Source organism: Abramis brama, assembly GCF_963993115.1.
Source record: "Abramis brama genome assembly, chromosome: 10".
Lineage (NCBI taxonomy): Eukaryota > Metazoa > Chordata > Actinopteri > Cypriniformes > Leuciscidae > Abramis > Abramis brama.
In genome coordinates this window covers 7,194,220-7,208,537 of record NC_139972.1, presented here as the reverse complement: position 1 = coordinate 7,208,537, position 14,318 = coordinate 7,194,220, and the positions used below count along the sequence as shown (strand labels likewise).

Here is a 14,318-nt window from a genome sequence, read left to right as displayed (position 1 = left end):
TTCCTGTTTTATCAACATTTTCCTCGCTCGCTGCGGCACTCATTTTCCACTTATCACTCCACGCCGGTTCTGTTACTGAAGAATCCAACACGAGACAACGATATAGCGCAACCAGAGCCGTTAAATATGATTAAATACGTTTTTCAACGGCTCTGGGCGTAACCCTACTGTACATGACTGGCTGTTAGTGTGTCACCCCCTACATTGCTAGGTTACCAGAGAGTGAGTGCCTTACTGCCTTTGTTCATGCAATCAAACTTGCTTCGCAACCTCTGGTTTCTTCCGACGAAGCAAAAAAAAAATCGACCGTTTTATCGAACGCATTTTTTATTGATATTGATTACGTGTCTATCGTGATACATATCGTTATCGTTTTATCGCCCAGCCCTAAGTTAACACTTCAACAGTTTGTTTGGGTTGACTCAATAGCCGCGTTTCCACTGTCGGGCGAGCTAGTGCTAGCGCGTAACAGGGCCAGTCGCGTTTCCACTGTCACTTCCGGGGCTTGATCGGGCCTCGGCTAGGCTTCCTCTGGGCCAACGGCCAGCGTTTTTTGGCCCGCCAAATACCTTGGTCCAAAGTTCAGGCTAGAGGAGTTGTTATGAACAGATACGGAGTTTAGAGTTTTAGAGCTTCTGGTCCGACAGTGGAAACCAACATGGTTTTGGGCTCGGTGTTACAGGTCCGAAGCTAGTAGCCCAGCCAGGCCCGTTTAAAGCACTGGCTCGCACTGGCCCGACAGTGGAATAACGGCTAATGTAACATTCAGGTGTGTTGAATAATGTATAATTTGGTATCAAACCGTCTCAGTATTTTCTTGACATGATTTTGTCTCTCACCGCTCTGCAGGAAGCCTGTGGCTCTCTCTCGGATGGCCGAGGTGAGCTGCTCCGTGTTCTCCAGATACTCCAGAATGTAAATATTGGGAGAAAGAACAGCCATGTTTTGCTCTCCACAGCCGTACGGCATCTGTAATAATCCATGAAGGTTCCTCAGTGCACGACCCAATATGTCGCCTGTAAACCATACACAAATGACACTCACTACATTTTATAAGTCTAAAGCCAATCTCCTCATTTCTGCTCATGTTTGTAAATGTTACCAATGACTGAAAAAGAGGATCTGGCTGATCCCTCTATCACATCTTTAGGAAGAGTCAGAGCCACTTCCTCTGAGAGACTGTCACCTATGAACCAGACAGACAGAAACACATCAGTGATCAGCAGAGTAACGCTATAAACATTTTAATACCACCTGTGAAGTCCCAATAATAATAATATAATCACAAACATGAATTATTGTGATTCAAGCACTTTGGAAAAGGGGAGAAAATAGCCACAATTTCAAAATTTGGCACAGCTGAACAACTACAGTAAACTACAGTTGTCATGAAAGGCTGACAAAATTCAACTTTCTCAATTAAAATGTCCGATACATATGAGCATATTTTAGCTCCCTCTATTGGTCCTCAAATTTGGTGTGTCCTCAAAATGTCCTCTATGCAATGTGTACTTATTTTCATGAAGTTGGAGTTTGTGTTTAGAAGACAAAGAGGGTTGCAGCATTATCAGCGCTTGTACACCAAAACATATGAAATATCTGCAGACTAACCCTTTGGACACAGTAACCAGCTGCGAGTCTCTGTCTTTTCAGTTCCTTCCGCCTGCAGCAGAAATCAATCACATCAACACATACATAAGCAGCATTAAGATCATGAGTAAATGATGACGTGTGCTGACCTGTACGAGCAGACTTCGTGTGACCGTGTCAATGCGTCCTCTCTCCGGGACGCTAACAATCTCATTGTCACACACAGTCTGGGACGCCTCTGCCTCTGCACTGACTGTAATATTCAAGACTCCTACAACACAAGACATACGTGAATATACAACTGAGAAACAGTCGCGTTTCCATTACCCTTCAAATTGAGCAAATTGAAAATTACAAATTAAGTTTCCCATTGTAAACACGTCCATTTCGGAAAAAACATTTTTATGCTCGCATGAGGTGGTTTTTCAGGCAATTCAAAAAAGGAATTTTTCGCGAACTAATGGAAACAGTTTTTTCACATTTACAGGTGACCTGAACTTATTCTTCACACGATCATTCACAGTTCCTCTGTAGCCACGTTTCCATTATGATTTGTGCAAAACTTTTGCGGTATTTTCTAAATAATAATATTTTCTTTTGTGAAATTGATGCCGTTTAGATTAACCGATGTTATGCAACTAAAGCATAATTTTTTCATCTTGCAAGAAGCCAAAATTATGGCGACGGATGTTGGTAGGTTTACGTATATCGCAGCCACTGCACTAGTCATTATTTTTAATCGAAGGAGACGTAGGTGTGTTATCCAAGCTTTAATGGCAAGGAAAGCCCCTTATACTTAGGAGCAAAATATTTAGCAATATATTCCTTTTTCCTCAGTTTTTAATCGACATTTCAAAAACATCCCAAAAGTTTTGTGCAAATCTGTAATGAAAAGGCGGCTACTGATTCAGACTGGAAAACTCACCAAGAACAGAGGGAGTGAGGATCCATTTAAAAGTTTTTCTTCCATTAGCACATAGACAGGATGAATACTGATCATCAGAGGAGGCTTTGAGAGTGTAGTCTGAGGAAGGAGCTGGAGTCACTTTAACCTGTCAATCAAACACACATGATTAGTGGCATATTTGATATGATTTGATTAGAGTGCGTCTGAAATCTCACCATGATGCACTTGGACAGATAGTTGAAGACAGTGGCCTTCAGCTCAAAGATCTCCCCGCGGATGATGGAGTAAGGCAGAGAGAGCTCTAGGAAGAAGGGCTGGAAAACTGTCAGCTGAGCAGGAGGAGCCAGACCCAGACCTTCAGAGGACAGGCAGAAGGCCTCCGTCTCCCAAGAGGTGATGGTGTCAGGAACCGTGACAGGAACCTGAGCTGATCCAGAGTCCCTGTGGAGGAATTACAACAATAGGCATATTTGACTCTGACTCAGCCATTTTTCCTGTAATAAATGACAACATTCAGCACACAGATGATGAAAAAACTGGATTAAGAATCTGCAAAGCAAGCAAGATATTTTCTGTCCTGTGAGGAGATGATGTATTAAATATAAGTAATAAGATAAATATGATGTTAAATGTACTGATTATGCTTTAAATACCCCACTTCAGCAAGTTCCCAGATCCACGTTTCTGGAAAGACAGTTCGAATCGTCACTGCTGGAGAATCAGGTGTTTCAAACTCTTCTCTAAAATGTGGGGGAGGCTCTAGCCCCAAACTGTAATAAACTGGAAAAAAAGTGATATTTTGTAGTTTTAAGTGATATGTATGTGAAGAGTACGTCAAAATGATCTATTCTATATCCAGTCATAAGTAAATAGAAAATGTAAGGTAGATCATTTTTTTAGTACACGTATTTTCACATATTTTAAACGTTTCAGTTTATTTAGTTTAATTTTAGTTTTAGTATTTTAGGGCTGCAAAAGTGAATCTGTTAATTTTATCTTACAAAAGTTATATAGTTTTTTTTAGATGAGTTTATCTTACCAATATTAACACCCCCCCCCCCCCCCCCCTTATTTTTTATAAAAAATAAAATATGTCTTCTTACTACATCTGTCACATATTCTACGCCTGCTGCATTCACCACCAGAGGTCACAGAGGTCGCCTGTTCACCATTAAGGCTTTTTAACTGCACACTAAGTTACAGGTTACCCTGGACTTCATTTTCCATGTTCCATGGCAAGCTCACAGATTGCTGAGTATTGTTAGCCTATACTGCTGTCTAGCTGAGAGCATCTTTATGGAGCCTATCCTAGTGTTCCTAGTCTTACTCTTGCTTGTTTGCCCTGTGATCCTAGCCTGGTTTCCCATGTTCTGCCTTCTCTTTGCCTGCTCTGGCCTCTTGCTCGCCTTGGATTACCTCTTTCGTCTTGCCCTGTTTGGATATTGTTTGCCTGACGCCTGGACTTTAGCCTGGTTAGCTGGATTATCCTCTTGCCTTGTCCACTGCCTTACGGTCTTCGTTTGTTTACCCTCGCCTGTCCCTGGAATGCTCATTGTCTTGTCCATTTCATACCTGTTTGCATTTGTTTGGGCCCCTGCCTGTTCTAAACACATCTCTTGTAAATAAAAGGCTTTGCATATGGATCTTGTCTCCGTTCTACTGTAACAACATCTCTATAATTGTGGAATTGTGTGAGTTTCACAATATCACAAATTGAATATATTTGATTTTTTAAAATATATTTCATAACAAGCACCAACATATTAAAACATTACAGCTTGGATTGTAATAACAGTACATGTACCTACCCATCTCACACAGAGGGAGTTCCACAAACAAATTTGTTGCCATCTTCAATCCCACTTTCTGCCAAATGGAAATGATGAACCACAATAAAAGTCATGAAAATACAAATTACTTTTAAATGTCAGTATAATCATAAAGCCTTTTTATGCATTTACTTACACATGTGCAGTATATACTCTCCCAATCATTATCTACTGCACTGCCACACATATAATCCAACTGTTACCTTTAAGGATTCATAAGTGACTGCGGATCTCCAAAAACGCATATACGGACACTCGTCATCTTCAACAGTCTCAGGGTAATTTGACCACGATTGCACTGGCAGCAGGCTGAAGATCTGTGACGGGATCATGTTCACACACTATCAGTATGATTTCTAAATAATACATGTATTTCCAAAAAAACTTTATTTCCAATTTGGTGAGAAAGAATGAAGATTAATGCTAAATTTCCTGAGATCAAAATGTCAGCTGATGGATCATAGCAGCAATAAGTAAAGTCTGTTATCATTAGATTCACACTGTAGATTCCCACTATGAAGAGACACATTTAATCATCACTGAATCTTAAAGCATCTAGACCTTGTCAGTATCCAGACGTTCTCCTGACTTCAGGATCAGGACGCTCTTATCTACAGCACTGAGGCCACACAGTGAACCAGGCTGAGCTGAGAGCTGGAGAGTGTTTTTCTCACCGGGAACTGCTTTAGCAGGAGAAAACTGCAGAGATACCTGTGACATACAGGGAATAGGATTTATTTTAGAAATGAGTCAGTAATACAGTTTAAAGAGGCTCATTTCTAAAGCTACAATGCATACCTTGTTTTTGAAACACTTTTCAATGTTGAAATCTTTGCTACTGGCCACAACCGTTTCACCTGGGAGAAAAACACAGTACGCCAGAATCTGCATTACAGGAGCCAGATCTGCACTAATAGACAGTTTGAACGACATCGAGCCGCTTGCTCCATCAGAAATCTTCACTTCAATCTTCTCATATCCATGATGAACAATCACTCCTCTGGACAAGACCTGAAAAAGACGGATGACACTCTGATAACAAACTGACTAGTGCAGCCAAATAATGCTGTTAAACAAAAACATCTCTGTGATAATGTACATACTGCACATGTTCTCACCATATAGACGATGTCAGTTTTGAAGTTTTTAATTGTCTCTCCAACAAAATAATACTTGATGGTGACTGTAAACTCAGAGTCACACTTTAATGGTTGTTCAGTATTCTCTATAATCAATTCACTTTGTGATGGGGTGCGTGGAGAGGCAGGTTGGAAGAGCTTGACTGTTTTTTTATCGGCAACGATGTAAGGCTTGTTGTCGTGTCCAAAATCACGGACCTCTTGATAGACACTTGCCTGGATTACAAAAAATCTGAAATAACTCATGTAACTCTTCAGGCAATACAAAAGAAAACTAAGTGAACACAAAATATCTTACTATTAGAAAAATATGACTTTTAGAATGACTGGATGTATTAAGAGAGAAGTTGGCCAGTCCATCGCTGTCTGTAGTGAGATTTAGGAGCAGTTTTGTGGACCAAGTGTGACCCTCCATAAGATAAACCTTTTTGCTTTGAATTGGTGCACCTTTGAAATTTGAGAGTTTTATCTGTTGAAAATAAGATTTTGAAGGAATCAATTAATAAATAATTCCGTACATATCAATGGTGTTAAACTGAGACAAACGGATTTTAGACTTACTTTTCCTTCAATAACTGATCCATGTTCATATGTTTTGGGCAGGTCAGTAAATGTGACTTTACCAATTTCATAAGTGAGAGATACAGATTCAGATTTTGTCATGGTGATCTCTGTAAATAGTCAAAACACCTACATAAATACTTATTCAAATAAAAGTAAAAGGTCAAAAATGTGAAATTCAAGACGTGTATGTCACAGAGATCTGACCAAATTGAACAGCTCACCTGTTCCTTCTTCTGTAACCATTGCCTCAACATGAAGAGAATTCTGCATCACACGCAGTGGAGATAGGAAGCTATGCCATACTACCAGTGTGACGTTAAAAAAGAGTGATGGATCTAAGTTATGGATGGCACAGCCTGTCTTTTTTATCTAATTATAATGAATAAACACAAATATAACTATTAACTGAAGAGTGGTTTAATGAGATAAATGTATTAAAGATAATGTACTGCGTTTCAACTCACATACCTCAATGGTTTCCTCTAAACACCCTGAATTTGTGGGAGAGAAAATGATGTAGGGCCAGAACTTACGGCACACTTTCACCCGTGATTTACCAGGTACAGGCTGTCCATAAGTGTATCTGTGAAAAAGGTACAAGCAACTGATCTACAGCCCAGGGTTGAGTTAAGAAACTAATATATTAGGATGGGGGGTTAAAGTAAGAAACTGACCCAAGAGTTAAAAAAATAATAATAAAATTAACAATTAAATGAAAGTGTGAATGGAAGAGCACGTTGCTTTTTTAATGCAGGAAATAAAAAGAAACCACTCACTTTCCGCAAACCTCAATTATCAGTTCCTTTTCTTCAACACTTACTTTATTTGGGCTTTTTAGAGTAACTTCAAACTTAGGCAAAACTAGAAGGCAGAAGGCAGAAATCAGAGTTATTAGTACTCAATTTATATATTAAAAATTAAAATACAAACATATTATTGAAACTCTTCCCATGCAAATTGTCTGTTCCCTTTCAAGAGAACTTGCGCTGCGTCATAAGTTACGACACTATGGGAACAGCTCTGCGTGATTGTGTCTTGAAGCACGTGTGAAATCAGTCCAATGGTGTAGCAGAACGTCATAGGCGGGAGACATCATGACCTGGAAGGTATAAAGCACCCCTGAACCAAACAATGTCAGCTTCTGTTTCTTCAGCAAGCAGTCTGTGTTACTCTATCTGTCAAATGTGGGGTTGTGTGTCTATATATCAATATATATCTCCTCTCTCAGGATCAGGAAGCACGCTCTGCAGTTTCTTCCACCCTGAGTGAGGGCCCGGTGCTTCAGTTATCTTCCTCTGAGGAGGTTGGTGTACTGAGAGTCGATGCAGGAGAGTCTGAAGATTCACCACTTCACTCTCCTGGGTACAAAGAGCTAGTGAAGGTTATCACTCGTGCTGTGTCAAAATAAAATATCAATTGGCCAGCAGGACATTTGGGGGGGGGGGGGGGGGGTAGTGACAAATTTATTACTTGTTTATTTAGCTACTCATTTATTTAATTATTTAATAGATTTTATCACGGGGAATGACACGTCCAAAATCTAAATCTTTGTCCATCATTTTTCGAACAATTATTGATAAAGGAAATTTTCGCACAATATTGGAAATATTTACATTATTTACATTTTAAACCATGAAGGTGAGTTAGTGGATATCACACAAGCAATGTGCATACTTTGCTCTACAGTTATGGTGGTGAAGAAGTCTCAAACCCCAGTCAATTAATTACTATAGAAAGTGAAAGCAAAAACATCTGACACTGCATTAACGGTTCATATTCTTTCAGAGACGATGAGAGCTGAATCTACTTCAACATGCTGATAATGGTATATAGGCCTAGGCTAACTGTCTTAATTTATTTTCTTAATATTTCTCTTGTGGCCCATAAGTAGTGAAAAAGTAGTAAAAAAGTAGTAGCATCATCTATCGGCACAACCTGGCAACCTTTTTTCGCGTGTTGAATTACATCGACGATTGGTTGATATTAGCTCATTCAGAGCACATGGCGTTTTAACATCGAAATGCTGTCCTCGCTCATATGGCAGAACGCAAAGAAGAGTGTTCTTTCTCCAGTACAGAGAACCACCTTTTTGGAGGATTCTGTGATGATGCAGGCACGTTTCTCTCCTGCACACATAATCCTCTCAGCATTAAAAGAGCTGAAGCTAGGCCAGTCACGCACTGTCAAACAGTTTCAAAGATTGTCGGCAGCAGCAGCCAACATCATACATTTTGGCCTGTTGTACATGAGACCCCTGCAGTGGTGGCTCAAGACCAGGGGATTTTCCCCGAGGGGCAATCCATTCCACATGATCAAGGTTACAAGAAGATGTCTTTGTTCCTTGACGATGTGGAGGAAACCCTGGTTCTTGTCCAAAGGCCCAGTGTTATGACTTCTCATCACATGATACTTATGATAGATGCTTCTCTCACGTGTTGGGGAGCGGTCCTGGAGGGCCATTCATCTCAGGGTCTGTGGAGGTGCGTTTTCTGATCTACGGGGGACATGTTCTTGTCCATTTAGACAACACATCAGGGGTCGCTTAGGTCGAGACAAGGGCTGAGGCCTGAGGAATGGAGACTTTACCCTGAGGTGGTGGGTCTTCTATGGAGGAGGAAGAGAAGTGGAAGAGGACATATTAGTGTCATCCAGCCCCACTAGTGTTGAATATCATTATGCCTGTATGCATTTCCCCTGATCGCTCTGCTTTCGGGAGTTATGGAGAGAGTTTGCCGGGAGGGTGCCCATCTACTGTTGGTGGCTCCTCTTTGGCCAACTCACATCTGGTTTTTGGACTTGATATCCCTCCTCTATGGCTCCCTTTAGGAGATTCCGATCAGAAGGGACCTTCAGTGTCAGGCTGGGGCTAAATATTTAACCCCTGTCTAGAGGTATGAAAGTTGTGGGTTTGAGTCATAGAGTCATTGACCAACTCATAGAGGCTGGTCTCACAACGGAGGTTTAGACCCAGTTAACTGCCCGGTTGGGACAGTGCTAGAGTTTACGCAAGAGCGTTTCTATACAGGATTATCCCCTTCTACACTTAATGTTTATCTGGCCCTGTTTACCACACTCCTTTGAGTGGTGTATCCTTGAAAAGAGACCCATTATTATCTAGTTTCCTCTGTGGAACCTTGAGGATTAGGCCTGTAGGCCTTCTGTCCTCCGCCCAGACAAGGAGAAATTAAATGTGCTTTGCTTGGTTAGGGCGCTTGATGCTTACGTCCACAGAGCTGCCGTGTGGCGTAAATCTGATCAACTCTTTGAATGCTTTGGGTCGCCCAGAAAGGCGAACCCAGCATCTAAGCAGAGAATGAGTAAGTGAGTTGTCGAGGTTATCTCTCTTGCTTATGAATTGGCCGGTCAGCCTTCTCCCTTGGCTGTCCGGGCCCATTCTACTAGGAGTATGGCGGCTTCTAAAGCCTTGCTCTCTGGGGCCTCTCTTCATGACGTTTGTGCTGCAGCGGGCTGGTCCTCTACGCACACATTCGTCAGGTTCTTTGACCTTGACCTGGGCACCACCCCTGGCTTCCAGGTGCTTCAGTCTTAGTTGCGCTCTTTATATTATTTACACTAGACAAGCACTGGTCAGTATGGCATAGTAGATATTAATGTTCCCATAGTATTGTAACTTACAACGCAACGCCAGTTCCCTTGAAAGGGAATACCTCGGTTACGACTGTAACCTCGGTTCCCTGAAGAGGGAACGAGATGCTGCATTGCTCCGCCATAACTTATTTCACTTCACTTACTTACTTCATGACTTATTCAGCCTATCAGAAGCTTACATTGTTTGGTTCAGGGGTGCTTTATACCTTCCTGGTTGTGATGTCAGCCCCCATGATATTCTGTCACACCATTGGACTGATTTCACACGTGCTTCAAGACACAATCATGCAAAGGCGTTCCCATAGTGTTGTAACTTACGTTGCAGTGTCTCATTCCCTCTTCAGGGAACCAAGTTTACAATCATAACGAGTTGTTTTTATGACTTACCATATTGTTTCACTTCAAAATCACGTGAGATCATCCTGTCACCAATAAAAGCCTTCAGTTTGTACATGCCTTGACGGGCCTCTGGGTTTAATTCATAAGAACGCTGCAAAATCCACCTTGTTGAAGAAACATTTGTCCATTGGCCAATCCGGTTACCTTCACTGTCCTGTTTAATAGCAGAGACACAGTGCAGATATTCTGTGACAGTCAGCTACACATATCCTGACTAACAATGAAGAAATATATAATTACCCTACTGAAAATACAATAATTGCAAATATAACTGAATTTCTAGTTTTAATCAGATTTAAAAGGTGTGTTTGTTATGACTGCATAGAAGGTTTTGTGTTCTTACCTCAAGAACCACTGTACTATACTGTGAAAGAGCAAATAGTAATTAAAGATCAAAAGACAAAAATGTGTTCATTTATTAAACGTGTTTTCACCAATGCAAGAGAAAATAAAGATGCCAGATAAACACATCAGACCTGCTGATCAAGGGGTGCAAAGTTTGTATCCATGGTAACAACTCTGAAGTTCACTGTAAAATAGAAATGTGTATTAAAAAACTTCACTTTTGATGTCTTCAGCTCTTATGTAAGGGACAATAGAGCTCCGGAGGCTGACGTCATGCAATCTAAACTCCGCCATTTTGGCAGTCAACCAGGAGAGCGCCAGAGCGGCTTTTGCGTTATCGATAGCGGTCGGGTAGAATAATAATTCAAAACAATTACTATTTCAACATGGTGGACAGCTGCTGTGCGCCTGGATTCCAGAACAGGTGGAGGAAAGCATTTAAAAGCATTGGGAAAAAATTGGGATTAAAGGATTAAGATTTCATACTGAGTCTACTGTTCTCACAGTGATATTGCTATCCTTGCTACCAACAAACAAGGACAGCTAGCGTCGATAACACAGTTGACTTGCCTTTCCAATGACGACAGAGCAGGTTTAAGCTGGTATACTCCAAAACTGAATATTGATAACAAAGTTTGATTGCATCTCCGGAATAGGACGAGGGAAAGTTAATGAAGTAACGTTAGTTATATAACGTTATATCAGGATACTGCAGTTCAGGAAAGCTAACGTTATAAGTTACTTCCTTTATTAATACACATGAAAAGCACCCGGGGGCATTACAGGGATCTGTTACGTTTAATCTATTAAGTTTTGCTATGTACAGGTCTATATCTTTTTAATTAAAGTGCGCAGTGAACTCTGTTGCCTTAAAACTCATGCTGCCGTCATCCGTTCACTCTCGTCTCGTACGGCCTCTTTACTGCCAAAATGGCGGTGTAAACAGAATAGGTCATGTGACGTCCGGAGCTCTATTGCTTACAGTCATATTTCTCTCCTGTAAATTGGCTGACAACTGTATTCTGCTGCTGGGTGAATGTGTCTTTTGAGCCAAATTCAACTAGCTGTCACAGCTGCCTGTTTTAGCCATAATGTTACAAAAATGTCTGACAATTTGCTCCAGCTGACCAGTTAGAATCAAGTAGGCCTATCCCAGACAGCTATGAGGTTTATTACATGTAATGATTTATATCAGGGGTGTCAAACTCCTGGAGGGCTTCAAAGTTTAGTCCAAACCCTGTTGATTTCAAATAACCCTGAAGGACCTGATCAGGTACATTTAATAATTAGGGTTAAAGCTAAACTCTGCAGGGCTGTGGGCTCTCCAAGAACACCCCTAATCTACTGTATCCATAGATTTCATATAAAATATAGTCACACAGATACTGATATCAATATCGAGATCATATTTGTAATTACAGTATTTAGGCTGAACATGTTTGAAAGTGAGGGGATTGCTCAAATGCACACTAGATGACCATTCTCGTGTTTCAAAGCTGTTAGAATTCAAAGCTACTCATCCTTAATATCTGCTTTTCTTATCTTTTCCTCTGCTCCTATTTTTGTTTGTAAATCCATTGGACTGTTTACTTCATACTCTTTTACCATCTGCTGGTTTGTGCAACATTTGTTATCTTTGACCTGTGGTGCTACATCAGCTCGTTGCCTGATCATAGTGTGCTTTACTTATATGTGCTACCTCAGCTGTGATCAGGGTTTAGATGTCAGTGACACCAGCATTATTTACTGAGCTTTAGCCTTTGAGACATTCACAGCTCACCTGTCTGTCCTGGAGTATAGATGGGTTTATCAGTCTGGATAAAAGTCAGAGGATGGTAAGGCTTGAACATGACTTTTTTCTCTTCAGTTATCCTGAAAGTCTCTCCCTGAAGTTCAACCTTCATTTTCTGCACTGATTCTGCCTTTACCAGAGGAGCCTGATGAGAAATAATTTCCTGTATTCACAACCTGCCACAAAAACTAGATGCATTATGATGAAACATATTTGATAATATTCATTATGTGCATGTTTTGATGGCAGACCTTGAAGTTAAAGCAGCGATGAAACTCTTCCTCAGCTTTCTCCTGCAGCAGTAATGTGCTCTGGACACCATGAACCAGATGAATGTTCATGACAAGGCTTTCATTGGGCTTGAGAAGACTTGCACACAGTTTGGCCTCAGATCCCGACTTAATCACTGCGGGAAACGTCACCATGAAATATCTGTCCAGAGAAAATGATCATACAATATTGCCTGAGTGGTTAGATGTAATAAGAAAAATAAAACATAAACTGGGAGGGAAAATAATACAGTTAATTTACTATTGATCAATTATATGAAAAGTGTGAATTTGTATGTTTATTCAGAGCAATATTGCTCTTAAAAATACACTGTCAGTAATTATAAATAATCGTGTGCCTTAAGTTGTCTTTCAAACAGTAAACCTCTACTGTGCAACACAGATCGGTTAAATAAATACAGGAGAAATCATCAAGACTTACAAAATGACTATTGGTATATTAATAATTTATCCTCAGCAAAAACTGTTATAAACTTACGGCCCTGATGTTTGTCCATTGACACAGATCAGGAGAAAAGAGAGCAGAAGGAGCCCTTTCCAACAGCAGCCAATATTCAGAGTCATGATGACGAGCGATCATCCACGGTATGAGATGAACTGGACCGTCTCTTTTAAAGGAGCTCTCATGCTAAAGGAGGTCCTTCAAAACATATTGATCATCTGATTAATGATTCAACCATGAAGGCACTGCAGTTCAAAAACATGTGCTAAATTAGATCTACTTAAGCCTTAAAAATACAGTTTGTTTCAAAGCAGCTTTACAGTGATAACAGGAAAATAATGCAACAATGTTTGTTTCGGCTGTACAGCAGAAAATAGCGTCACAGTCCAGTTTAAGTAAGTTCAGTGATGGTTCATTTTTGTTGTAAAAAAGTTATTAATTTAGGTCATTTATCCGATGGCAAACCGATGGACTAGTCTGGGTTTGGCGGTTGCCAGGAGAACGGTACTTGCCTGACTGCATCGTGCCAAGTCTAAAGTTTGGAGGAGGGGGGATTATGGTGTGGGGTTGTTTTTCAGGGGTTTTGATCCCTTAGTTCCAGTGAAAGGAACTCTTAATGCTTCAGCATACCAAGGCATTTTGGACAATTTCATGCTCCCAACTTTGTGGGAACAGTTTGGGAATGGCCCCTTCCGGTTCCTGACTGTGCACCAGTGCACAAAGCAAGGTCCATAAAGACATGGATGAGGGAGTTTAGTGTGGAGGAACATGACTGGCCTGCACAGAGTCCTGACCTCATCCCGATTGAACACCTTTGGGATGAATTAGAGCGGAGACTGCGAGCCAGGCCTTCTCGTCCAACATCAGTGCCTGACCTCACAAATGTACTACTAGAAGAATGGTCAAAAATTCCCATAAACACACTCCTAAACCTTGTGGAAAGCCTTCCCAGAAGAGTTGAAGCTGCAAAGGGAGGGCCAACTCCATATTAAACCATACGGATTAAGAATGGGATATCATTAAAGTTCATGTGCATGTAAAACCAGACGTCCCAAAACTTTTTTCAATATATGTATCTTCTGTACAAACTATACACTTCAACTGATCTGTTTCCTGAAACCAATCAATACTGAAATCAAGGGTCAACAATCCCCTACACCCACTCAGTGAGAGTGAGAGAGTTACAGTAAATGTTTGTTTATATTTGCAAATCCCTTGACCCTTCTTAATATGGTGTCTGAAAATATTTTATCATTAAAATAAGTCAAGTAAATATTTTTGATGAGCAATTAAACAATACATATATTTACTTGAGATCCTACACCATGATGAAGATTTACCATGTTTGTTTTTCTGCCTGTTGTTTGTAACATTGTAGGCTTCCTGATATATTATTGTGAGTTCTTTTGGTT

The 14,318-nt window shown here is 40.6% G+C and overlaps 1 protein-coding gene across 3 annotated transcripts in view; it reads right to left on the bottom strand.

The window, feature by feature from the left end:
- LOC311090806 (alpha-2-macroglobulin-like) overlaps window positions 1-13,098 on the bottom strand; it is a 33,240-nt gene extending 20,142 nt beyond the window's left edge. The window contains exons 1-23 of one of the 3 annotated variants that reach the window (XM_084126343.1): window positions 12,943-13,098; window positions 12,426-12,606; window positions 12,163-12,319; window positions 10,514-10,566; window positions 10,381-10,401; window positions 10,026-10,191; window positions 6,806-6,890; window positions 6,498-6,612; window positions 6,251-6,398; window positions 6,027-6,136; window positions 5,764-5,934; window positions 5,445-5,681; window positions 5,125-5,337; window positions 4,888-5,037; window positions 4,530-4,643; window positions 4,306-4,363; window positions 3,151-3,277; window positions 2,713-2,938; window positions 2,516-2,642; window positions 1,740-1,861; window positions 1,612-1,663; window positions 1,103-1,186; window positions 840-1,016 (exon numbers count right to left, since the gene is read on the bottom strand). In XM_084126343.1, the coding sequence (XP_083982469.1) occupies window positions 840-1,016; window positions 1,103-1,186; window positions 1,612-1,663; window positions 1,740-1,861; window positions 2,516-2,642; window positions 2,713-2,938; window positions 3,151-3,277; window positions 4,306-4,363; window positions 4,530-4,643; window positions 4,888-5,037; window positions 5,125-5,337; window positions 5,445-5,681; window positions 5,764-5,934; window positions 6,027-6,136; window positions 6,251-6,398; window positions 6,498-6,612; window positions 6,806-6,890; window positions 10,026-10,191; window positions 10,381-10,401; window positions 10,514-10,566; window positions 12,163-12,319; window positions 12,426-12,606; window positions 12,943-13,028 (2,980 nt within the window). In that variant the 5' untranslated portion in view covers window positions 13,029-13,098. Of the gene's footprint in view, window positions 1-839; window positions 1,017-1,102; window positions 1,187-1,611; window positions 1,664-1,739; window positions 1,862-2,515; window positions 2,643-2,712; window positions 2,939-3,150; window positions 3,278-4,305; window positions 4,364-4,529; window positions 4,644-4,887; window positions 5,038-5,124; window positions 5,338-5,444; window positions 5,682-5,763; window positions 5,935-6,026; window positions 6,137-6,250; window positions 6,399-6,497; window positions 6,613-6,805; window positions 6,891-8,461; window positions 9,789-10,025; window positions 10,192-10,380; window positions 10,402-10,513; window positions 10,567-12,162; window positions 12,320-12,425; window positions 12,607-12,942 lie in introns of those variants that run through there. The other 2 variants (XM_084126344.1, XM_084126345.1) reach the window with 2 other exon arrangements.
- Between the last annotated feature and the right edge of the window lie 1,220 nt (window positions 13,099-14,318).